The sequence below is a fragment of the Tachysurus fulvidraco genome, chromosome 16 (genome assembly GCF_022655615.1).
Source record: "Tachysurus fulvidraco isolate hzauxx_2018 chromosome 16, HZAU_PFXX_2.0, whole genome shotgun sequence".
NCBI classification, from domain to species: domain Eukaryota; kingdom Metazoa; phylum Chordata; class Actinopteri; order Siluriformes; family Bagridae; genus Tachysurus; species Tachysurus fulvidraco.
This window is the reverse complement of record NC_062533.1, coordinates 13,874,625-13,899,282: the sequence shown is the minus strand read 5'-3', so window position 1 is coordinate 13,899,282 and position 24,658 is coordinate 13,874,625. Positions and strand designations below refer to the sequence as shown.

The 24,658-nt window shown below is 38.1% G+C and overlaps 1 protein-coding gene across 1 annotated transcript in view; it reads right to left on the bottom strand.

The window, feature by feature from the left end:
• Positions 1–1,274: 1,274 nt before the first annotated feature.
• Positions 1,275–24,658, bottom strand: part of cnksr3 (cnksr family member 3) — a 37,407-nt gene continuing 14,023 nt past the window's right edge. The window contains exons 3-24 of the mRNA XM_047801958.1: positions 20,456–20,658; positions 19,946–20,033; positions 19,476–19,517; positions 17,501–17,620; positions 17,323–17,382; positions 17,118–17,186; positions 15,910–16,056; positions 13,462–13,580; positions 12,987–13,180; positions 12,228–12,305; positions 11,234–11,521; positions 8,317–8,363; positions 8,013–8,066; positions 7,648–7,684; positions 7,314–7,483; positions 5,863–5,936; positions 4,591–4,662; positions 4,241–4,302; positions 3,958–4,046; positions 3,626–3,824; positions 2,591–2,772; positions 1,275–1,961 (exon numbers count right to left, since the gene is read on the bottom strand). Of these exons, the coding sequence (XP_047657914.1) occupies positions 1,755–1,961; positions 2,591–2,772; positions 3,626–3,824; positions 3,958–4,046; positions 4,241–4,302; positions 4,591–4,662; positions 5,863–5,936; positions 7,314–7,483; positions 7,648–7,684; positions 8,013–8,066; positions 8,317–8,363; positions 11,234–11,521; positions 12,228–12,305; positions 12,987–13,180; positions 13,462–13,580; positions 15,910–16,056; positions 17,118–17,186; positions 17,323–17,382; positions 17,501–17,620; positions 19,476–19,517; positions 19,946–20,033; positions 20,456–20,658 (2,601 nt within the window). The 3' untranslated portion in view covers positions 1,275–1,754. The remainder of the gene's footprint in view (positions 1,962–2,590; positions 2,773–3,625; positions 3,825–3,957; positions 4,047–4,240; positions 4,303–4,590; positions 4,663–5,862; positions 5,937–7,313; positions 7,484–7,647; positions 7,685–8,012; positions 8,067–8,316; positions 8,364–11,233; positions 11,522–12,227; positions 12,306–12,986; positions 13,181–13,461; positions 13,581–15,909; positions 16,057–17,117; positions 17,187–17,322; positions 17,383–17,500; positions 17,621–19,475; positions 19,518–19,945; positions 20,034–20,455; positions 20,659–24,658) is intronic.

Sequence of the window (24,658 nt, the reverse complement as noted above, 5' to 3'; positions counted from 1 at the left end):
AAGCACTACATTTCTTTGCACCTTAGAAAGGTTACAATTCTGCTTTCTGTCCTCATATATAAGTCAAATTGTACAGCCAGCTGTTTATTAACCTTCACTAGCCTAAACAAATTGAGGGAGTCTGTTTTCTAATGCATGCAGTCCTTAGGACTGTGTGATTTTGTGCCATATCGTATAATCATAATTACAGCACATATTAGTATGAGATGAGAATTTTATAACTGGGTGCCATTTATGCCCTATTGATTTTGCAATTAAGAATATGCAACATATGTAAAGTTAAAATAAATTTAAACAAAAGTAATCTATTAATGTTTCATAATAAGCCATTTAAAATCTATTTACAGAGCTTATAGTAAACAGCAGTTTGTGAAAATTCAACTCTGAAAATCCAGCCAGAAGGTGAATTGGTTAAAACCCTGACCTGGGTATAACGGTTACTGAAGCTGTGTCTGGTGCGGGTTGTTATTATACAGCTCAAGGGTCTCGGGTTTGAGTTTGTTCTCTCTGTGTTATTGTGGGTTTCCCCACATTTTGCAGAAAACATGGAAGTGGTTGAATTGGTAACACTGAATTAATCCTAGGTGTAAACGAACATGTGGATGTGTGTGTGTGTGTTTATGGTATCCCATTCAATAGACAGTAGTCTCATGAATGACCCTAAAGTTTGATAGTTGGATAGATCGATGGAGCACAACCCATTATACCTTAGATAAATGCCGGTGGAAATTCAGCAGATAAGGTAGTGCACTAATGACCAGCATGTTGTCAGACTGTCCAAAAGTCTTAACTCTTCACCGATTCATCTCTGTGCTCACATTTACAGCTGCACATACAAAATCAGTAAATGACTGAACAGAACCAAGACTCATTTATCGTGCTCTTCGGGATGCTCCGCAGAGACATCTAGTGTCCAGACGATGCTCGATTCTCATACAAATCAGTGTCAGAGCCAAGGCCGAGGCATGGCAGTTGGATTAGCTCCCTTTATACTCTGATACAAAGACAGCAACAGATGGCTGCATATGATCTGCATGTCAGCAATGTGTTCTTCAGCGTCTCATTGATGAATCTGTCGGGATGCATTCGCAGATGGTACACCAGAAGACTAAACAGCTTTGTGTATCAGACTGCAAAAGTCTCGTTTTCTCTTGGTTGACTTTTGGAAATCTACAGATCATCGGTTTATGGTGAAAGATTTCTTACTGTTGCAGTGTGTAGAGATTATTTCATAATATCATATAAGATGCAATAAGAATTTCTGAATGCAATAATGACATAAAAGACATTTGAGATTTATTTACAGAAAATACATACATATTAAAACAATCAAACTAGTCATTTGATGCTAGTTGTTGGTTTAAATTCTGTAGCTTTCATTCGAAACATTCTTCAAAAGTTGAAAGAATGAAAGACAGAGAGCAACAAGTTAGTGTCCAAATGTGTTAATGAGACTGATATTTGACAAAGTCTGAATGAGTTAAAAAAAATCTGCAAGGTTTTTCATTTTATATTCTAAATCATGCCTGTATCATGTCTAACTTCAAGCTGTGCGATAGTGGTGATTGAACTTAAGAAGCGTTTTAAACTCATCTAGTGAAAACCGCTTGTGCAAAAGGGTAAATGTTTCTACAGTAGATGACAGTTTACAACATTACTGCTTAACACACATTTAAAAGCTCATAAAATAAACAAAAGAACTATGATTAAAAGTGAAAAACAAGCTAAATTATATATGTTCTATACAATACATCTCACAGGCTGGTCTCTACGAACACAACTGGTTTGGAGGATGGCCCCTGCTCGGGATGAGCATGTGGTTGTACCTCGACTGTCCTTAATTTGTGTGTGATTTCTTCTAGCAGGACAACATTTGCACTCTTCCACCGTCTGTATTTATTGCCATCTAATGTTGAATCCGCTAGAACCTGCTCAAGAGCCAGGAGGTCTGCTTCTTTGGCCTGGAAGGAAGACACGCACACACACACGCGTCAGAATGGTGTGATTAATAATAAGTGAGAAATGTCGACACCTTCTGGTCTATTTTACAATTGCGGAGTTGATTAATGGGTTAATGGTTTATAAACACACTACAGCACAAGTCTGCATGGCCCACATTTTGTGGACCTTCAAGTAAATAAATAAGCACCTTTTTATAACTTTTAGATAGAAACTGGTTAGACTATTTAAATAGTCTTGAATTTTTTTAAATTAACCATAAAAAATGAACAATAAAAGCAATTCTAAATCATTATGCCCTTTAATTGTTGATTAAATATAAACTCAATAACAATGACCTAAATTAGCCCATTGTAGCATGCACATGCACACACACACACACACACACACACACACACACACACACACACACACACACACACACACACACACACACACGACAGACGTGACTTATAGATGTTACTTGTGACTTATAGATGTTACAATGTAATTTGGATAGATAAAAAAATGTAATCGATGAAAGATAATCTAACATCACGGTTCTTACAGAATGATAACCTCCTGCTTCCTTCTGGGCCAAACCCCTTTTTAAATGACATGGATGATCAAAAACCTTAAAAAATTGTCCTACCTTTAAAGTACTGTTGAGAGCTCGGACCAGGTGCAGCTTCTCGTTGATGTTGTCGTTTTTGCAGCGTCGGATGAAGGATGATCTGTAGTCCCGCTTAGTCACAGGTTGCAGCTCTCCGCATGGGGACAGGTTGGCCTGTTTGAGGTGCAGATACAGCATTTCTAGCTCATCAGATGGTGGCCCTAGTGGAACAGCAATGTGATGGTTAGGGAGGTGGTAGATCAGTGGTTACTAATCTAAAGGTTGACACAGGATCACCGAATTTAGGCTTAATCCTTAACTGCTCATAGATGACTGCTGCGTTTTTTTTCACGCATGGAAAAGGAAAATGATCTAATGGAATAACATGCAATATTGACCAAAAAAGGAAAAGAAAAAGAAAAACAAATGTGTTTACATGTGTGTATTTAAAGGATGCCCTTTATAACACACTCACCTCAATGCACCTCTGTTGCACTCTTACTACAACACAACAACTCTCCATAACACTACAATGCTCCAACTTATCCCTTTATCCAAATTAGACCCAGACTCCGCCCCTTTTTATGCAATACCAACATAAAGGAACAATAAAAGTAAAACTGAAGGAAATAAAAGTGTAGGGAACTAAAGACGGTAACCTTTGGATAAAAAACTTTCTGTATACTAGCAAGGGGCAAAAAGTAATGTACAGAATAAAAGTTATAACAGTTTTAATATGAAAGGCAATAAAGATTGGGCACAGAATATAAGATAGAAAATTTCACAAATTGTACTGATCATTACAAATGTAGGAACCAAGATGTATGGCTATAAAATGTAGAAAGGTTTTATTTTATTATAACATTTGCTCTACATGCTTAACATGTTCAGACTGAGATACCTGATCAACATATTATCTGTGGTTCCTGACTTTTCACACAATAGGTTATCAGGTATATTAAATAAAATGGCAGGTCATCCTCATCATGCTTGCTAGTACTAAATGGTTGAGTTGGGGAAAATGCCATGCTGGTATCAGGTTGCACTGAGACCTTAAGGCAGATGTTCACTTACGTTCATCGCCATGGTAATCCTGAAGCCGGCCGATGGCACTGTGCTCGCTGACGCTCATCGGGCCCTGAGACTCAGAGCTGAGCTCCAGCCAGGATTCGCTGTCTGAACTCACACACTCTGAGGTGTTACACACCGGAGACACAAGGGGGAGCATGTCCTGGCAAGGGGATGAGCTGGAGCGTGGTGGAGGAAGACAACCCTGCATAACACACAGACACACAGACACACACACACAGACACAGACACACAGACACACAGTTTCCACTATTTAATACATGCACAATAAAAACAGGCAAAACTGCAAAACCCAAAGACAAAAAGTCATAACTCACATTGACAGAGCTGGTGGTTTGTTGCTCGTTGTAGTGGGTTCCTGCTTCTTCAACATCATCCTCATCCTCACTGTCTTCACTGTAACACTCTAGATATACCCAAAGAGAGAGTTTAAAAGATATGTTATGCCCAGAGTCAGATTGAAAACTGTGACCTTGTTTGAGTGACATATTTAGTGCACATGTGGCCACATTCTATTTAAGGCACAGAAATAGGTCATAATTACAATTTAACTACGAAAATGTGTGTGTGTGTGTGTGTAAGAATTGTGTGTATCATTACCGGCAGTACTGACTTCTGGAAGGTCTTTCTTGTCAGAGGCTGCAGTTAGCTTACTCAACCACCTGTTACCAAAGAAAAAAGATTTGTGAGCATGAAAATAAACAAATAAACATTGCATCAAATTGATACAATAAATCTTATGCAACAGGGTGCATGTGTGCAATTGTGCATGTGTGCAAATGTGTTTAAGGTGCATGTGTGCAATTATGTGTGTGAGACGTTATGTACATTATGTGGACCTCATAATTTCATGACTTCTATATGCAATATATGCCAAAGAGCCACTTTGCACATGAGAGCTAGTGAGAACTGCATACAGAAACACACACACACTTTTTTTCTACACTCACTTATACATATCTTGTGAGTTCTCGGCTGCAAAGAAGAGTGTCACGACCTGCGGGTGGCTGGCCTTTATAGCACTAAAGAAAAAAAAAAAAAACAGGAGGCAATGATTGCTTACATGCATCACACACATGGCCCATGCTGATTTAAAGACAGATCTGTGCAGAGGCTGAGACTTTGTGTGTGTATACGTGTAGACATGATTCGACACAGCAAATGTGACACAAGAAGCAGTATAAAGTTACTCTGCCTGCAGAGGAAGTGGGAACACACGGCCTGAACACTGTAGTTAGTTTAGCAGACTATTTCCTGTGCTTGAGAAGGTGACAGCATGCTATTAGTGCAGATGCTTAACCACTCGATTACTGTAGTGTCTTCGTGAGGGGCTTCAGCTACAATTAGACGGTGAAACATAAGTCAAGACAAACTCACAATCTGGGACAGCATTTAAAAAAACGCGCACTAAAAGTCGACCGATCGTGTCAAAGCTAAATTGTTTATCAGACAGACAACATTTTCATCCTGAGAATTTCAAATAGAAATTACAGTGTTAACAAATAAATGGTGTTTGTTAAAATAAATAAATAATAAAAAAAAATGGCTGTGTGATTGTGACTGTCCTGTCCGATCTCTTATTGTGCGCTCCTACTTGCCATCAGATATTCGCACTTAGAGGCATGCTGTTATAGTTAAAAAAACCCACATTAAATCAGATGATGATGATGAGTTCAAATCTAAAGCTGATTTGTTTGCAATACCAGCAGAGTAAGTAACACATTTCACCCGTAATCCATTTATGGTTACAGCTAATACGAGTGTAGGGATGAGAAGCCTGTAAGGTAAAAGAGTTCCCTTTATATCTTATGTAATAGGTGCTGTAGACTGGGGATTGTTACCTCACCAGCTTCTTTTTTTTTCTTATTCCTCTTGAGGTTTAGAGGGACAAAATAAAGCAGCATGTGATGTTACCTACCTAACAGCAAAGCCCTTGCTCCTGACACTGGAGACTCCTTGGAAAATTCCACCAAATAAATAAATATAGTACATTTCTCTTTGTTAGATTACATTTAATATAGTTATTGTTAGCTGAAGTTGAAGATCATGTATGTTTGGTGAGGCAATACATTTAAACATACAGCCTAGGACAACGGTTACTGAATTGCAAACATCTGTGTTATAGAGCTGCACATTGGCAAACAAACATTCTGTGGTTTCGTATGATATTCTGCTGATTTCACACTCACCAACTGATTAATGAAAAACCAAAAAACACTCACAACTTCCTCTTGCATTCATGCGCTTGGTCCAGAGTGAAGCCTCTCAGGTTGATGTAGCCTTCAGCTTTCAGAGCCTGTTAGAAGAAGACATGAAGATTTCATGAACGCAGGACTTTTGAGGCTGGGCAGGTTCTGCAGCTGGCTTTTCAACAGCAGCCTGATTGGATTTCAGCTTTTAAATTGGATTAAATCTCCTAAAATAATGTGGCCATTTTGCACCAATCATAGCCAAATGCACAGCCAAAGCCTTAATCACTTGTGATCAACAGCGTGGTGAGGAGAGGTGGAGACTCTCATTCTTGTGCAAATGATCTATTGTCCTTGACAATTTGAAGCAAATTATGGCCTGGGCTGGATTAGATAGAAAGCTTTTAGACCTTTAATGAAAGCAGTCAGATTCAGCTTGGTGTCTGAACTTAGCGCCATTACTTTTGCCGTGCAATTACAAAATAAACGCAACATAACCAATAAGAGGAACTTACTTAAAGCATCCAAATTGCATGTCTTTTCAAGCTGAGTCAAATAAAATAAAAACATGCCTGATCATGTGAAGTGTAACCATATTTGAGACGCAAACACCTGCTATCATGAAGTAGCCCATAAAACAAGACCTTCCCAGTAAGAACTGGTACTCAGGGTCAAGGTGGTGGACCCCTTAAATGTGTGCTATACCATCTCACACACATACACACACACACATACACACACACACACACACACACACACACACACACACACAAACCACATGCAATAATGAGATGCCCATCAGCCCTCAATACATATCTTTTGAATTGATGAGGCAGGTAACTGGAGTACCAGGAGAAACCCTGCTAAGTCAAATTGGAATCAAACCCCCAACCCCAGAAGTACAAGGCAAACAATCAAACCATTAAGCCACATCGCCACGATCGCCTCAACCCCTAACAGACGAATGGACAGACCTAGTTCTAGATGACCAGGAAAGCTCAAAATAGTAGCTGAAATAACCACACTTCAGATGCATGGTTAGCAGAAAGGTATATGACAATTCACATCATCGACACCAAAACCTGTTGCAGATATATCACCACAATGATTTTATCTTGTGTCAGCCAAGACCTGTGATCTGGAACAACCACAGGCACAAACTAGTCTGAGGTTTGGTTTTTGATGACATATTACAAAAAAAAGAAAAAAAAAGCGTGGCTAGTGACATTTCCCGAGTGTGTGTATGTGTGTGTGTGTGTGTGTGTGTGTGTGTGTGTGTGTGTGTGTGTGTGTGTGTTGTTAAGCCGGTTCAGTACTTCCCTGATAGAACCCGGAAAAAAAAGAAGCTAAATCTGGACACCAAACATGTCTTGGGTAATTCATAACACGTTAATCTTTGGTTTATTTATTTAAATTGCTCTTGTCATGTACAGCTATCTAAAATGTAAACATGTTCCTATATTTAAAAACCATACAAGACTCACCAACACATTTGTGTACCAGTACAGAGAACATTCCTTCAACACGACCCAGTATTTCTTCCATTTGGTCCTAAGGAAAACTCGGCTCTCTCTCTTTTTGTAAAGCCAGCCGTGACAGTCCACCTGTCCCAGGTCCTTCACCGAGACTTTCCTCCGACTCATCACAGCATCACCTGAACACACATTGTACACGAACACAGTTCTGGTAAGAAGAGTAGAAACATCACACACATCATTCAGATCATGTTTAAATGACAAAACACTTGAGCTTTTAAATGATTGGACTAATTCTTTATGACTGCTTGTCCTTTTTGTGTAGTCAGGTTGATTTACTTACCTTGACAAGTTGCAGAAGGAAAGTCTTGTAGTGGAAACTTGAGGTAAGTACAGAGGAGATCAGAGGTAAGAGAGGCTGCTAATATGTGCACAGTGCGACATAGCCATCAGCCCACACAGTCAAACACAGAAAGGGTACAGTTTCAAGATCTCTCTCTTTCTCTTTTTTTACTTTCTGTCTCGCCCTCACTCTCTCCCCCCCTCTCTCCCTCACTCTCTCTCCCTCACTCTCTCCTCCCTCTACCCCCCCTCTCCTCACTCCCCCCCCCACTTCCCCTCACACCAAGAGTGTTGCTGTTTGACCCTCTGTGTTTTTGCATGAAACTTACACCTCCTTCTGAACATTCAGAGCCTGTGAACACTTACTGACACCGGCATGTCTGTCAGTTCTGCAGGATTAACATCAGAGGACAACAAACTCTGCAAACAACCGACACTATTCAAGTCCATTGCAATTAAGTTAATTAAAGTCTGCACATGTTTCAGGCTGTAGCTGGAAAATCTCTGGACAAAACTTACATTTAATTACAGTTCTATTTGCTAATCTACACAAAGAAACAGCAAACTGTTGTACTGACTGATAATTTATTATGACGTGTCTAATAATAATAATAATAATAATAATAATAATAATAATAATAATAATAACTGGTCAATGATTCCAGATTACCTGAAGCCAACAGTGGAATAAGTGAAGCTTCCAGAAACACGTTAATGCTCATTTTGAGTAACAAACACAAGAAACTAGTAAAAATGTGACAAACCTTTCACCGCGTTAAGCTAAAGCGTTTGGTGATTCAATAAAGAATCGGCTCCGCGTGAACGGACATTTTGGTGAACCGATTCGCTTTTCTGTAAATATTTCTTTCTGTCAAATATTGATTTTTTTTTTAGAAAAACCATTTATATTAGAGAAATTGGGTCAATGGTATGTGGATACTGCGGGTAATATAGTGGAATATATTATGTCTGTTAATTCTTTTCTGTTTCTTTTGAGGTTATTATTATTATTATTATTATTATTATTATTATTATTATTATTATTATTATTAGGAACCCTTTTTTCACGGCAAGGAATGGTTGCTGGCTACATTTGAGTTATGATCTGTATATTGAAGGTTGTCTGTGTGAAGTTTTACACATTCTTACCATGATTAAGTGTCATGCAAATGTTTTCCTGGTCATGCAAATTCACCCCTGGGTGTGAATATGTGTGTGTGTGTGTGTGTGTGTGTGTGTGTGTGTGTGTGTGTGTGTGTGTGTGTGTGTGTGTGTGTGCACTGCAACACACAGGAACATTTTCAGAACCTTTTGGTTTCATTAATATTTTGAGAATTAATAACTTAATAACTTAACAAATAAATAAAAAATAAATGTTTTTTAAAATGATTCTTTTCAAACTTTAAACGAAGGTTTTACAATTTTCTTATATTTTGCTGCTTCACAAATGCAAACAGTGCTCTTCCTTCTATTTCCTAATATTTTATTTTTTTATTTTTTTTATTATCATTTTTCCAAATATTTATATACAAGAATAAGTTATACAGCTTAATTTATGAACTGTGCATAACAGCCACAGTCACTCGGCATATTCATCTGCTTAAACACTAGATGTCGCCACTGAGCTATAAACAAATAAAGTAAATTCTCTATTTGTTCACCAGGTGTCGCTTTTGAGTCGAAAATATACACCATGAGTCCAGTTTATATAATATTTTTTATCTTTATTAAGTTGTATGGCCATGTAAACTAATGCACCATGTTTTTTCAGTAATATACTGAATTAGCCCTTTTGCACAGAAGAGGTCAAAGTAAGTTCAGATAAAAAGCTTTTAATTTATTACGTATCCAGGAAAGGATGTGGCAAGTGTTGACATTTGACAAACTTTACAATAACTTTACAGGACTGAAAGAGTTAAGTCTGACTTTTCTTATTTGCTTTATTTACTGAACTGGCTGAACATCTGTGCTAGTTCAAAGCCCTCAATACATAAATCAATAGTTTGTTAGTAACCTAAAATTAAATGTCCACAAACTCCCACTTGCAAATGTCAGTTAAGACATGTTTGGTGCCTGAGGTAACTTCTTTAGTTTTTTTTACTTGAGCTATGAGGATAATGAAGCAACATTAAAATAAATTGATCTTTCCTAGAAATAAACCCATTGCATTTCTTCGAGCTGCTTCAATTGAAACAACTGCAGTCACTTATTTAAAAAATCTATAATTAAACTATTTATAAGTTCAGAGACACCTTCTGGCATGCTGAGTACACTCTATAGCTTATTGTACATAACCAGTGGCAAGACATTTTAGAAATGAGGTACATGAAAATGCATGAAGGATGCACATAATATGTTTTTTTGCTAGGAACCACAAGCAATTCAGGGAACATGCTCATTGAATACAAACAAAAGAAAAATGGAAAACATTTATAAATTAAAAGCAACAAACTCCACCTACACAGGGTAATGGATTTAAGATCTGACTCTTAGAAAGGACTTTTCTTAATGACTAAGCATCCTGTTCATGGTGGAACAGGGATATTAACGGCAGGAATGCTTCGCAGAAAACTGATTTAGCCAATGTTCCCCCTTTTGAAGCTGATCAGCCAAGACATGTTACGTTTATCAGGTTTTTCACAACTAATAGCTAACATATAACAAAAGTCTGTCTCACCCAAAGGCTTTCCTATAAATATCCGATCCAATCAAACCACATCCACATCTTCAGTGACATCACTGTGGTTAAGCATACAGTGTGATTTCCTGTGACTTAGAAATACCAGTAAAATTTGGCTGTGAACCAGAAGACTGTAATGTAATAGGTGGAAAACCGGAATAACGTTTTCTTTAGTGCAGGTTGGTATCACTCTGTCCTCTGGGTTTCACCTGTTAATGTCTGGAGGCAAGTTTGTGATGAAAAGCTGTAAGCAATACAAATGACTAAATGAAGATTGAAGTGTATTTGTATAAAACATTTGGGTGAGGTTGGTCTAATAGGTAACAGGTCGCCAAATACTGTAGCTGTAGCGGTGTAACACAGTGCAGCCCTCTCTATCTATATTAGTAGCTATGCATTCATTCATTCATTCATTTTCTACCGCTTATCCGAACTACCTCGGGTAACGGGGAGCATGTGCCTATCTCAGGCGTCAGTGGGCATCAAGGCAGGATACACCCTGGACGGAGTGCCAACCCATCGCAGGGCACACACACACACACTCGTTCACTCACGCAATCACACACTACGGACAATTTTCCAGAGATGTCAATCAACCTACCATGCATGTCTTTGGACCGGGGGAGGAAACCAGAATAGTAGCTGTGCATCATTTTGTAAAATCCTTTGTCCAGGCAGTTACTGAGAATGAATGAACGAATGAATGAAAGCTTTATATGCATCGCTGTAAATTAATAGATAGTCCAAACTTGGCTGATTCAAGGTTCTTGGCTTAGAATAAACATCTTTAACCTTAAATATAAAAATATAACATTTCATCATTATGAAATAATAATACTGGACGTAGACAAATGAAGTGATGAGACAATAGAGAAGGACACACTCCTCAGAAAACACAGCGTTCATCAGCGCGTAAAGAGCTTCAGTCGAGCGAACCAGGCGCTGAGAGGTGAAAGCTCTGAGGATCTCTTGGAGGAACGTGTAGTCCGGCTCTTGCGGTGTGTGGTGTCACGGTACAGCACGGTGGCGCTGCTGTGCAGGTCGGCGTTGATAAAGCACTGACTGCCACGGATGTGGTCGACCCCACGTAAGAGTTGCTTCTCACTGGCTGGCCGGTACGGCACGGGAAAACACGCTTCTTCAGCGATGGGAGGAATGCGCTCATTACTCATGTACATGCGTAAGACATCTTCACCTGAGACACAAATGATAGAACCATTAGAAAGAGTTGAGTAAGACAGTACTGTACACTGTTATTGTAAATGATAACACAATGTTATCACAGAGCTGTTGAAATCTCAGTTATGACTTCAAGTCATGTTCATTATAATATATTATTACTTTTATAGTCACTTACACACAGACTTGATTAGTGGATGCACCATATAATGTAAAGCTAATAATAAAGTAAAGAAATACTAATTTAACATTTATGGAAGGAGTCTCCAGTAACAGCAGCACTATGACAGTTGATGATGTAAATACAAACCGTACCTAGCCTTTTCTTTTATTTAGCTGGCTAGGTACATGTAGTACAATAATTAGCTAGTTAGCATAAGTAGGACTTTCCTGTCTAGACAATCACAATGACATTGTTGTATGCCATCAGATAAGTAGTAAGTGGAGTAAGTAGAGCAGGAGAGTGTATCTAGATCTCAATCTACCCTGAGTGTATCTAGATCTCAATCTACCCTGAGTGTATCTAGATCTCAATCATCAATCATACTTGAACATTTTCAAAAATTTATAACATCCACCTGCTTAAACACACACATAGACTGGATTTTGCCTGACTTTTATGTTGAAAAGTGTTTTGTTCGAATTGATTGCAGTGAGAAACCTAGGGGATATAGAGCAGGTGTGCTGTGTGTCTAGGATCACTGTTGGCTGTTTGCTCTTACCTTTTCTTCCAAAAGCCCAGGGGGAATCAGACAGGCCCACGCACGTGTCTGCAGGCATAGACACAGGCCGCGGCTTTCCTGTAGAACACACACACACGCAGGCACCGCTCTAATTAGCCCTGATTAGTACTTTTGCAAACACATAAATCTCACAATGTTATCACTGTGCTGATATAAGACCCACTTTTTCCAAGCACATGAAGACATAAGCAAACGCTTTCAGCGCTCACGTGTTATCGTTTGTGCATTACATAAGCTTGATATTTATTGAGAAAATGTGCCAGCACATGGCTTATTTCTGTGTTTGTCTTGTGTGTGAGTACAATCGACTATTAGACCATTAGAAAAGGTCAAATTTATTTGAAAAATTTTTATATTTTTTTAAAGCTTGATCTGAAAAGATCAAATTCTGAAAAGCCATTTGTGTGAAAATGAGTAAATTGATAAAAAAAAAAATAAACAGATTAGCTAAAAGCAAAAACTTATATAAATAACACTTATACACAAGTCATATAAAATGAGTATTTTAAAAGACAATAAAATATGCAATAAAATTAATAAATAATTCAAAACGGCTGTAATATCCATTTATTATAATATTTTATTTTATTTATTTATTTGTATTTTTTGTTATAAGTCCAGGCATTAGTATTGCAGCTAAATGGAAGGTGTGGGGTATGTGTTATATAGACTCTGAGGTATATGTTAGTTACATGATATTAAAGCTGAGCAGGTGTTCATGTGTTTAAGGGCTCTGACCTCTGGAGGGCGTGCGCTGGCGTAGTCGGGCCTGCGGAATGGCGGGCTCTGGAGGAGACATGCAGACGTTGGGTTTGCTGATGTAGTCTATGAGATTAGAGCGTCGTCTCGCAGCTCGGTCCAGAGAGGAGTTCGGAGAATCAGGAGCTTTTTGCCTCATTCTGACCTGTGAACGTGTGCCGTCCTTTACATCGCTGTAAAGATTTAGCATACAAATAGCAGACAATGTAATGTAATATTAGATCTGATCATATCACAGCACAGTTGAAGGTGTTGGTTCAAGAATTAACTTGGTAACATTAACTAACATTACTAATAAATGTAAGTAGATAAAATGATCAAATATATGTTATATATTAATTCTTTAATAACTAACAATATTATTAGGAATAGAACGTTGTGTCAGGCTTCATTATGCCACTCTATTATTGATCATTGTCCTGTAAGCTATAGGTCAATTAAAGCGAACACTCACCGTGGCATGTAGGGCACAGCTGGAGGTGGAGGTAAGTACAGGTCCAAAATGGCTGGCTTCTCTTTCTTAGCTGAACTTTCTACATTGGAAGATTGAGCAGTCTGGCTAGGAGGAGCACTCTAAAATTAACACAAGTAACACAAAACATGCATTAGACTCATTTTGGGAACACAAAGATTTGTTCAGTGTCCTGCTCAGTGCTGTTACAGCTTAAAAAGGCATAAAGCATCCTTTCTCCCTATGCTAGATTTAGTCGATCGGTCAGGACATGTTCAAAGTTTCTTATAAAGCTGCAAGGCTTTGTGTAATTGCATCATTGGGTAAACTGCATGTATACACCATTACACATTTATTTGTTATAGCAGTAACATTAAAACATTTCTACATCGACAATAGAACAGAATATTTTGAATGTTAAACTATATTAGCTTGAAATATTGTTATTCTAGTCAGGAGAATTGTGTAATGAGAGGAACCAAATGTTTTTATACTCCACTGGGACTTATTTTCCTATAACACCAAACCCTTCCCTGTGGTACTGTTTTTACTGGGAGATGACAATAGTGTTGAAGACCCATCCATATTTGTGTCAGTTTGTGGAGGCAGCATATAGAAATTATGTTTGTGTGGGTGTGTGTGTTTGTGTGTGTGTGTGTGTGTGTTTGGAGATTCTGAGAATCTTGTTTTTCTCAGTACAGTTCTATCTCCATAAGATGTGTCCTATGAGCACCTCTAATTAACAAATACATCAACTCCAAACCCAGAACAAATACACTTGTGATCTGTGCGCTTAAATAGGTTGTGATGCGGTCTGACCTTTTAAAAAAAGGTGTGTATGGAGCAAAGTGCGTATAGAAAGCACTAAAGCCAGCTTAAAAAAATCAATAGACTCCTGACATTTAGAGACGAAACTTAATCAGGCTTAAACACACATCCTGAAGTGTAGGGACCCGCCATCACTCCAACACACACTCCCATTGTGTACGCACAACATGAGTCATGTGTAAAGCCGGTTTGTGTGTGTGTGTGAGACGAGGAGACTGTATGAGTGTGGGTCTGCGTGTGAGTTCATAGTGTTAAGAGTCTCATTGTTTTCATTTGGCACAAGAACAGAAATCCCTCTACCACCCAGGATGGATGCTAACAAGAGGCTTTCTTATTGTACTACACAAAACACAATGACATGACAGATACAAAATGTGTGAATCAATAGATCACAGGATGAAAGACTGTCAATTATAGTGCAGACTTCTTCCCCGAAAAATCATATCACATGGAAATATTCGACTCAGCACTTTATCTGATGTAAGGGGTGGAGCCATCAGAGGCTGCTGTGGTTTATGATTTTCTAAATAGCCAACACACTTGTGTGAGAAGGTCATCACACTGCAGATGCTAACTATAAACTATAAACAAACAAAAGGTATTTGGGGTTTTTTAAATTAGCATTCGTTCCTCTGGAGGTTGTTCTGTTGCACCATCCGTGAAGAACCTCACAGTGACCTGGCACTTTAGGTTCCTTTTCCAACTGTTAGGAAAAAGGAACTATTTAGAGTATTTACATATACAGTATCTTAGTTACACTTTTAACTGAACAATGTGACTCTTTAACCTGTGTATGCACTCGTGAGCAGTAAAGTGACAAGTTTATTTCCTGACTGCTTCAATTTACTTTTGTTTGTGTAACGCTAGGACATTGTCTTGTATAGCACTTGGACAATATTTTTTTGAACAATATTTTTTGCAAAGCAGCTTTATAAGAATATAACAATTTAATATATACATGATAGAATGACTCCTAATGAGCAAGCCGAGGCAACAGTTGGAAACTCCCTGAGACAATACCAGGAAGAAAGAACTTGTGTTAGATAATTAGATAGAAATGCTCCAGTAAATTTCAATAGTAGTTCCCATTTGGTTGGTTTCTAAAAACCACAATATTTAAACACACTAAACAATAGCTATGTGGTAAATTGTATAGATTTTTACAGTCACCTGAATTTACTCTGTTTATTGTCAGTTATCAAAACCTAAAACAGCTGAGCAAGACACGTCCACAACAGACAACAGTAATATTCAGTATCCTTTACAAGAATAATGTAGCAAACTCCTAAGCATCCTGTGAACTAATGGAACTAATGTATTTTGCAATCATATGTATTTTTTTTCTGGATTTTGGTTGGTGTTAAGAAACCTGAGAACCTGGAGGAAACCCACATGGAGTTCATGACTGAAACGGAAAACTGTATCAGCTTGCCACTCATTCAAAAACAAAAACTGTAAGAAATATATATATGTGTGTGTGTGTGTGTGTGTGTGTGTGTGTGTGTGTGTGTGTGTGTGTGTGTGTGTGTGTGTGTGTGTGTGTGTATAAACACACCAGTGGACTGGACTGGGAAATATAAAAACCCAACCAATTAGTAATCCAACTATGATTGTAATACAAACCTGCACAGCCGGAGGTCTCCAGCGCATGTTCTTCAGTGGAGCAGGAGTGAAGTTTCCTGTACCTGAAGGTCTCTTCTTCAGTGTGAGCATCACACTATGTGGATTCTCCTTCATTTTGGAAACGAGGTTTTTCAGATGCCAGCCCACCTAAGACACATCACAAGACCTGCTTTGAGTATGACAAAACAACCTGAAAAACCAGAGCTATTCATTCATCAACCTTTCATTTTTAAGCCTGGAATGGTGCAGACCATCAATAAAAAAGACAATATAAAAGAAGCAGGGATTTTATCTTCATCTCATCCATATCCAGTGGGACAATAGACTACAGTGCAACAGGTTCCAGTAGTTTTTTTTTCCACAAGTCCAAAAACATGCATCATAGATGTTGATTGGCATAATCCCTAGAAATATATAAGATGGGATAAGTGAGGCTAGGGCTGATTTCTTTCTAGCCAAGACTGTAGCTTAATGAAGCATATAAGTGACTGTTATGTCAGGTGTTTACTCATACCGAAATGTGATCTCCTGAATGTGATCTTCATTTTGCATGAGAAGGACAAACGACAGAAGTAAATAGTTTGGAATGAAGATGTTACAAGCTTTCTAGCATGTTTGGTATCGGACAGAAGCATGAAACTGATACGAAACATTAAAGAAAATCTGAAATCATGATAGATTCTAATGATCTGCCTATTAAGCATGTGTGTATCTGTGTGTGTGTGTGTGTGTGTGTGTGTGTAATATTTTATCCCACAGTTTTCTCATTATGATACTGATGAGACATTGTGATAAAATTCATTGCTTCACACTAAAAGTTTAATTGCCAAATTACTGTTAAATATTAGATCTTTATCCCTCCTACCTAAAACCTCTCTATATATAGTCTCTATATTCCATATTTTTGAGGTCTAAATATCATAATTTAGACATACAGTTTGCAAAGATGCTGAAATTAGTAGCTATAAGATCCCATTACTTGTTGCATTAAACTTGTAACTCTGCTGTGATGTGGAATCACAAAGAAGATCAACTTCATTTGGGAAATCAATACATACTAATTTTAGCCAACCTGTTCCTTTTAACTGCAGTGTGATAAAACAATAGTGATAAAAAAAATCCACAAAATTATCTTATCAGTTCTGAGCACTACACATTTTCTTTCTTCCCCTTGTGTTTATCAGCGTGAGAACATCTAAGAGACTTACCACTGTCTGCCGGTTGACCTGCACCACTTCGTCTCCGGCATGGATGTGCTGGGTTCTGTCTGCTGGAGACTGCACAGAGAAAACGAGGCTTGTGATAAGATTCACATGTAGATGGATGACAATAAAAGAAACACTGAAAAGTAAAGGATGAACACATCACCGTCGGAAGGAAACATCTGGTTTGAAATGGAACAGCTTCACTTACATTTTCTGTGGTTCCAGTGATCACATGCAGCCCGTCGTATGTGGACTTGATGTACATTCCCTATAAAAGAAACACACAATTAATCCATTAAAGTGCACTGGGTAATGCAATTTGGGGTAATGCTCTCTGTAGTATCTGTAATGTATGGAGTGCGTGGGTTGTGTTAGAAACCACTTACTAGCCCTTCTTCTGGTTTGACATCAGTGATGTGGACCTCCTCCAGACAGGTAGTGCGACTCTTCAAGGGGTCAAATGTCGTCCTCCTGGTAGCCTCACAGACTCCGGTTAAAACTCGAGCCTGACAGAAACAACCTTCTTTATTATAAACCAAGAAATTAGAGAAAAACAGGCCTGCCCCTTAAATCAGATTAGGTTATAACTCTACCACATTACAAGTAGAAATTTTCTGTTAGTTCAGGGATGATAATTTATGATGTTTCTCAACCTTGCAGAAACCATAAATGTTGATGCTAATTGTTACCTCAGTGACTTGAGTTAGGGTTATTTTCCAACACATCTAAAAAAATTTGACATTGGACTTTTGTTTTTAATGTCTTAAGCTCTATAAAGACTTTATGACTTCTGCCGCTATGCGCTAGATAGCTAATTAGTTGGCCTCGGTTATAGTGACAAAGGGTAAGGAAAGTAATGACGGGAGAGAATGATGGTGTGGCGTGATGTGGCCTAACCCAAAGCGGACTTAGAGTGTTATACCACAGCAAAAAAGCTTTTAATTATTTATTAAAGAATAACATATTTTATTTGTTTATAATGATGTCATTGTGGTTGTGCTGATGTTTTGTTGTGGAACATCCATAAGACAAGTTCCTGGTATGACTTATGGGTGTGTGCTAAACCCTCACTACATGCTGTTTATTTATTAATTTCCTTTAAGGCTTTTGACAGTTGGAACTTCTGGCAATTTTGTCACGTCGAGTCCATTATCTGCCCCATTCTTTCATTCTGCGCTCCACGAATGATCTTTTATTTCCATACTTCATTTTTTTCGGAAAAGTCATTGTCACAGTCTATTACCTATTCTGTTGAACTATTTTAATTTGTTTGTATTTCTTGGTATGAAAACAAAGCAATCAAAAATCATCGATCGAGAATGTGACTTGTGGTTATACTTGTAATCGAATACAAAAACTTTTACAACTGAGACGCATCAGTGGTGGCTTGGCCATAACAGCAGGTGAAGAAGCAATAATAGAGACAAATAGGAAAAGAATCAGATGGCCCCATGTTTGGGAGAGGATCAGGACAGTTTGGGATCGTTTTCAAGAAAATAATCAGAATTAAATCTAATAAATGTCTAAATTGTCATTGAATACAGTATTTCAGAACGGATCTTTCTTTTCCGTTGCCTGAAATTTCTCTTTATTCAAGAACTCTGTGTGAATTTTGGGATGGAGTGACCTGGCAACTCTGGTTATTATCTCTTCTGTGTAAGTCTTTTTGTGACCAGAATAAATACCAGATATACTGGACAACTTAAACAACTTAAAGCACCCAAAGCAAGCTGCTAGACTGCATGCTGTACCTTATTGACTTTCTCCGTTACGGTTGTGTTTCCTATTCCTAATAATTCCGAAGCCAATAACATATGCCAAGTGTGACCTTCGCAACTTTATTTTGTTTGATGTCAATAGCAATGTTCTTCTGCACCATCAAAATCTCAGGTCATGGGCCACTGCTGAGGCACATTGTTTCAGGAAGCTGACATTGCTTTGTTTGGCTCCATGGGACACTACCGCTAGAGTTCGTCCAAACAATGGTCTGCAAATCTCCACCTTTCTGGATCTATTTAAACATGCACAATAAGTCAGACGTGTAAAAATTTGGAATCCCTGGAATTTCAGATGGGATGAAAGGTTATCTATGGTGGGAACGACAAACTAAATCTGAATCGAGAGTTGGGCACTTAATCCGAATCGAGGACGTGAGGGACTTCAGAGGCTATGTTATATAACACAGGATACTCTGGCACAAGCCTGAGGAAAACATCCTACTTTCTCTGCTGATTAAACAATAGAGCCGGACACACCTTCGTGTTCGGCTTCACCTTTTCAAGAACAGAGGATGATTCTTTTAATTTGGATCTACACTACGGATGTGACAGATAGAAATGACTAAAAAAAAGTTCCACTCACTACTTCTAGTATCTTCTCCTCCATTTCATACACAGCACAGTCCTGCGATTGAAGACAGAAAACGTAATGAGTCTCCACATCACTGCATCATTCCCTCGAGAAGGAAATGAGGAACGATAAATACAATCAAAGCATCAGAAACAAACAAATAAATATCGACATCTTTCGTGTGCATTTAAAGGTGCAATTAATAGTTGATTTTTATATTCCTTACTTTTACAAATAACCTGGAAAGAGGTCATTAAGTCTCTGTAAAAATTATGCTTGGGAGACTGTTCTCCGGGCCAGAATGCTTGGTTGTGTTTGAATGAGCATCCTGTCAGTCATTTTACAGACCACTTAAAATCCTGGTGCTTGATCTTCATTAATATGAGCAGGAATCATTCAAATGTTGAATCTACAATTAGATAAGTAATGTTTGATCTATCCTCATTTATGTATTTTGTATAGAGAGCGTGCATGCTGCAGACCTTCTGCACAGTGGTGGTGAGCTCCAAACACAGCTGGATGATCCTGTTCTTGATGGAGTTGAGGTCACTGATGCCTGTCAGCGGTGTCCTGACAGAAGAGAGTACACAGGTTTAATCAGTATGGAAGAGAGCATTCCTGTTCGACTTATGGAATGTTTCGTCTCAAGTCTGAGCAAGCAGCATTAGTGTCTGTACCGGAATAATCTTTATGACGGAATATCAGGATAAGCCCAGCAAAGAAGGCATGGCCTCTATACAGTAAGTGTCTGTCGTAATAAAGGAGGCATGGCCTCTGTACTTGTTAGACTTAGTAGACAAGGCATGGCCTCTGTTCCTGTTAGTCTTAGTAAAGGAGGCGTAGCCTGTTTCTGTCTGTTTTAGTACAGGAGGCGTGGGCTATACTTCTATCAGATGCATCAGTTACTGTTAAGTGGTTATGGCCTTGGCATCATTCAATAAAGGATGAATAAAAGAACAACAAATGAATATCAACATGTATTTCTCATATACCTGTCCAGCCAGGCCAGCATACCCTTAGCTGCTCCTATAAGCTCCACCACCTCAGTCAGGAACTCGTTGGGTGGTTTGTTTGAGCTACTGCTGTCATTCGACGGGCTTCTCCTCCTCTCTGAAGCACAGTTCTGCAGGTTATTAGAAGTCGCTCTCATCCGGCCGACTAGGGTCTTCAGATTTTCAGTCTCGATGCCGTAGTTCTGTAAAATGTATATCCATTCTTACAATAAGATCAAACATATTATGACTAATAATTACATAATATCCTCACTATCGCATACCGGACTTATCAGTGTCTGAATACTTTGAAATGAAATTCCTTTGAGGAACTCAAGTGCACATTAACAGAATAAAGCAAACACAATGGCTGGTTAATAATGCTCTGAGACAGATTCAGCAACGGGTCATTCACATGACCTTCAACCTAAAAACACAACCAGCTCAAATCACATGATTTAAAATATTTTTCTACTTGAACTATATGATGGATTTGAAACTGTAGCAAAAATGCATTATGTTTTATCAGTGTTTTGTTGGACCATAATATCAAGCAGCAAAATGTGAGAAATAATGCTTTAAAGAGTTTAGAAACTTTATGAAAAGCTGTACAGCATGTTGGTTCAAGTCACACTCAGAAGCAGAAATGAAAACCTGGAGCAGAATTTCAATACAGTACCACTGATAATCTGAGCCCGACTTCCCACGTGTGAATTTTCATGATAAGAAATTTAAAAATGAAATCTACTGAATCTTAATTATTCAGTCACGAACAGGCAACAAACATGGACGTATTATGAATAATTCATGCTGACTGATTCATGAATCACACTAATGAATGAATAGCAAACGAAAATACATAAAGGACCATTTTAAATATCAGTGTATCCACAGCATGCCAGGAATTTCAGTGCTGACAAACGGCAGGAACAAAATCAGCATCTGGCAGAAAACGGAGAAACAACTTTGTCTATTATTCTGAAGAAATCCAGAGTAAAGTACGATATGCCTGAGTTTTTACAAAGAAACATCACTGAATCCATGTAATGAAAATAAAAATCCATGTATGCACGTTAAATAGGAAGAGATTTCTGACATTTAAGTATGCACAGCAATTTCTTTTCAAAGATGCCTTTTATCTATTTTAACTGTTCCGTCATGAAGCTTGTTATTACTGTAAATATTCAAGTGTGTAATTAGGAAGTAGAGCAAAGTGTATAATAAGCTTGCTTTCTTCACCACTCGACTACTTGCACTACTTGTCTTTAGTTGAAACTGGATATTAGTTTCACTTTGATGTATGCGGATGATATTATTACTTTGACAATTTATCACAGTAAGAATTTGTTTATTAAACTGAATTAGCTTTTTTATTCGTGTTATTCTGACCCCAGCTTTACACCATTACATAAATAGAAAATTAGTGACTTCAGAAGGGCCTTGTTTCTTTGTGCACACAATGCAGATGATGTACTGTATCTTCCATTCTAAGAAATAGCTGCAGCATCATTTCCTGCAAAGATACAAGAGATCAAATGTCTCCTATAACATAAAACTACATTTTACAGATAATCTCTGGGGGGGAAACAGCGATATATTGGGAACATACGACCATTTCCGCTATTCGGGAATGCACAACTGTTCTGCTGAACATCTTTTGCACATTCTGGCACCAAGTTCACCCCAATGATGCTCACCTTTTTGTAATCCTATCTATTGTGTGTTGTTTTTTTGCACCCTGGTCTTTCTAGAACAATATCTGACCCACACAATAGAATAACGTCACTCTACGTCATTTGATGATGAAAGCGTCCAAACATCATGGAGAAAATGAGATGGTCATCTGTTTGTTCAAGACAAATAGACAGTCCTTTATTCACACATTTATTTCATCAAGCTACTCTTAAAATGTTTATGCATGAAGTTCCATAAAATTATTTAATCTGTGTACCTTACTTTGACGATTTCACATTTATGTACAATAAGTAATGAATAATTTTTTTTTTGCTTCTTGTTTACTTCCTGTTTTCCTGTAAGGTGCCACGCAATAAATTGGTGTCCCCAAATTTTGCATCTTTTAAAATGTAGATGCCAACTCAACTCTAAGCACAAAGACAAAGCTGAATTAGTTGCTTTGTTTCCCAGCATTTCAAGAACTGCCTAAAAAATTATATAAAAAAAAAGAAGACAAAGAGGTGTAGAGCCTAATGATTCTGAAGTGCAAGTGCAGCTATATTTATCCAGCAGCTAAAGAGAAACGGTGCACTTTTCCAACTCTCACATGAGCAACAAGCAGAAAAGTCATCTGACGCCAGCAGAAGGAAACTGCCGAAACAATGGAGTGACACACTTTCCTGCCTGTGCAAGCTGTGTGTTTGTGCCTGTATATATGTGTTTTTGTGAGAGCAGGGTGGAGGACTGCCTGACAGGTGGGTGGGTCACATCTGTTTCCTGCTCTCCAACAGTTATCTTCCAGAACGTTCCTCCACCTCGTTCCCGTCACTGTTCTAGCCGGTGTGTTTAAGCTCTATTTCAGCTACACATGTAGTGCTATCAGTTCATTTTCATCTGTCTCATGGACAGTGCAGACACTTTCAGACCTAGTGGAAATGGTTATTCATGTGATGGACACTGTTGTCAGGGCAACCGACTGGTTCACAACCTTGATACAACAATGTTGTTTTTATGGTTACAGTCCACATTCGATCACATGCATTACTCCATCTGCATGTACAAAAGTCTTGAAGAGCAATACTGAACTGCAGTTTCTCATGTTACTGTTGTCTCACGTTTCACTGTTATTTGTTTAGTGTATCACAAAATGATACAGATCAGCGTGACAAACCAAATTTGATCAGCACAATCACCAAGAAATTATGACAATCAATGAATTGTGAGGTCCTGAAAAATAGTGAGAGTCCCCCAGCTTCAAAATCAGTCCATTGGGGATATATTCTGTTCAACATTAAGAAATGTGGTCAGTAAGCCGTAACTATTAAAAATAATACTAACTGATATAAAGTCATAATATTTGGTTTAAAGTCAAAATTACTGGTTTGATGTCATAACTATTGGTATAATGCCAACACAACTTGTTTAAAGTCACAACCTCTGCTTGAAAGCCATAAGTACTGGCTTAAATTCCTAATTATTGGTTTAATGTCATATCTGCCGGTGACAGAAAGAAAAACTACTGGTTTAAAGTTATAAACAATGGTTGCAGAAAACTACCAGTAGTGGTTTCATGTTTCAACAATTATAACTACTAGCATCACTAATTATAGTATTGGTTTTATCACAACTACTGGTTATAAAGTTCTGCCTACTGGTTTAAAGTTTATTCATTCATTCATTCATTTTCTACCGCTTATCCGAACTTCACGGGGAGCCTGTGCCTATCTCAGGCGTCATCGGGCATCAAGGCAGGATACACCCTGGACGGCGTGCCAACCCATCGCAGGGCACACACCCACTCTCATTCACTCACACAATCACACACTATGGACAATTTTTCCAGAGATGCCAATCAACCTACCATTTATGTCTTTGGACCGGGGGAGGAAAGTTATTTTAAATTTGACAAAAAGCTAAAACTACTGGTTTTAAGTCATAACTACTATTTTAAGATTGTGGCATATTAGCTATCTAATGTAGCCTGATTAAGCTGTCTAGACACTGATAGCAATGTGGACTTTATTCCAGTTTAAATAACTGCCAATTTCTACCCAGTTCATATCTAATTTTTACACAGTTCATACCCTATCACTACCAACCTGGATCCAACCCGAGAAGACGAATGTTTTTTCGATTGTTTTTTTTTCCAAATGTTCTTTTTGGTGAAAAATCACCGGCATGCAGAACATACTCCGAGGATATTCTCTCACATTCTGTATACTTGAGTTACCAGATATATCCAAAACTAGTACTGTTCTGCGAGAGATTAGAGCTGTCCTTCAAACACAGGCCACTAAATGACAAATAAACGTTTGATTTGCTGATGTTTATTTAAAATTGTCTATCAGTAGTATGAGCCAGTATACAATTTTATTTTGTTCATGCTGAATAATGAACCCAATGAAATACTAGAGCATCTGGGGATTTTTTTTATAGATCCTACCTGGGTTAATATCGTCTGGACAAAAGGCATGTATTCACTCTACTCCTGCCTATTTGCTGAATATTATTATAAAACACTTTGTAAAT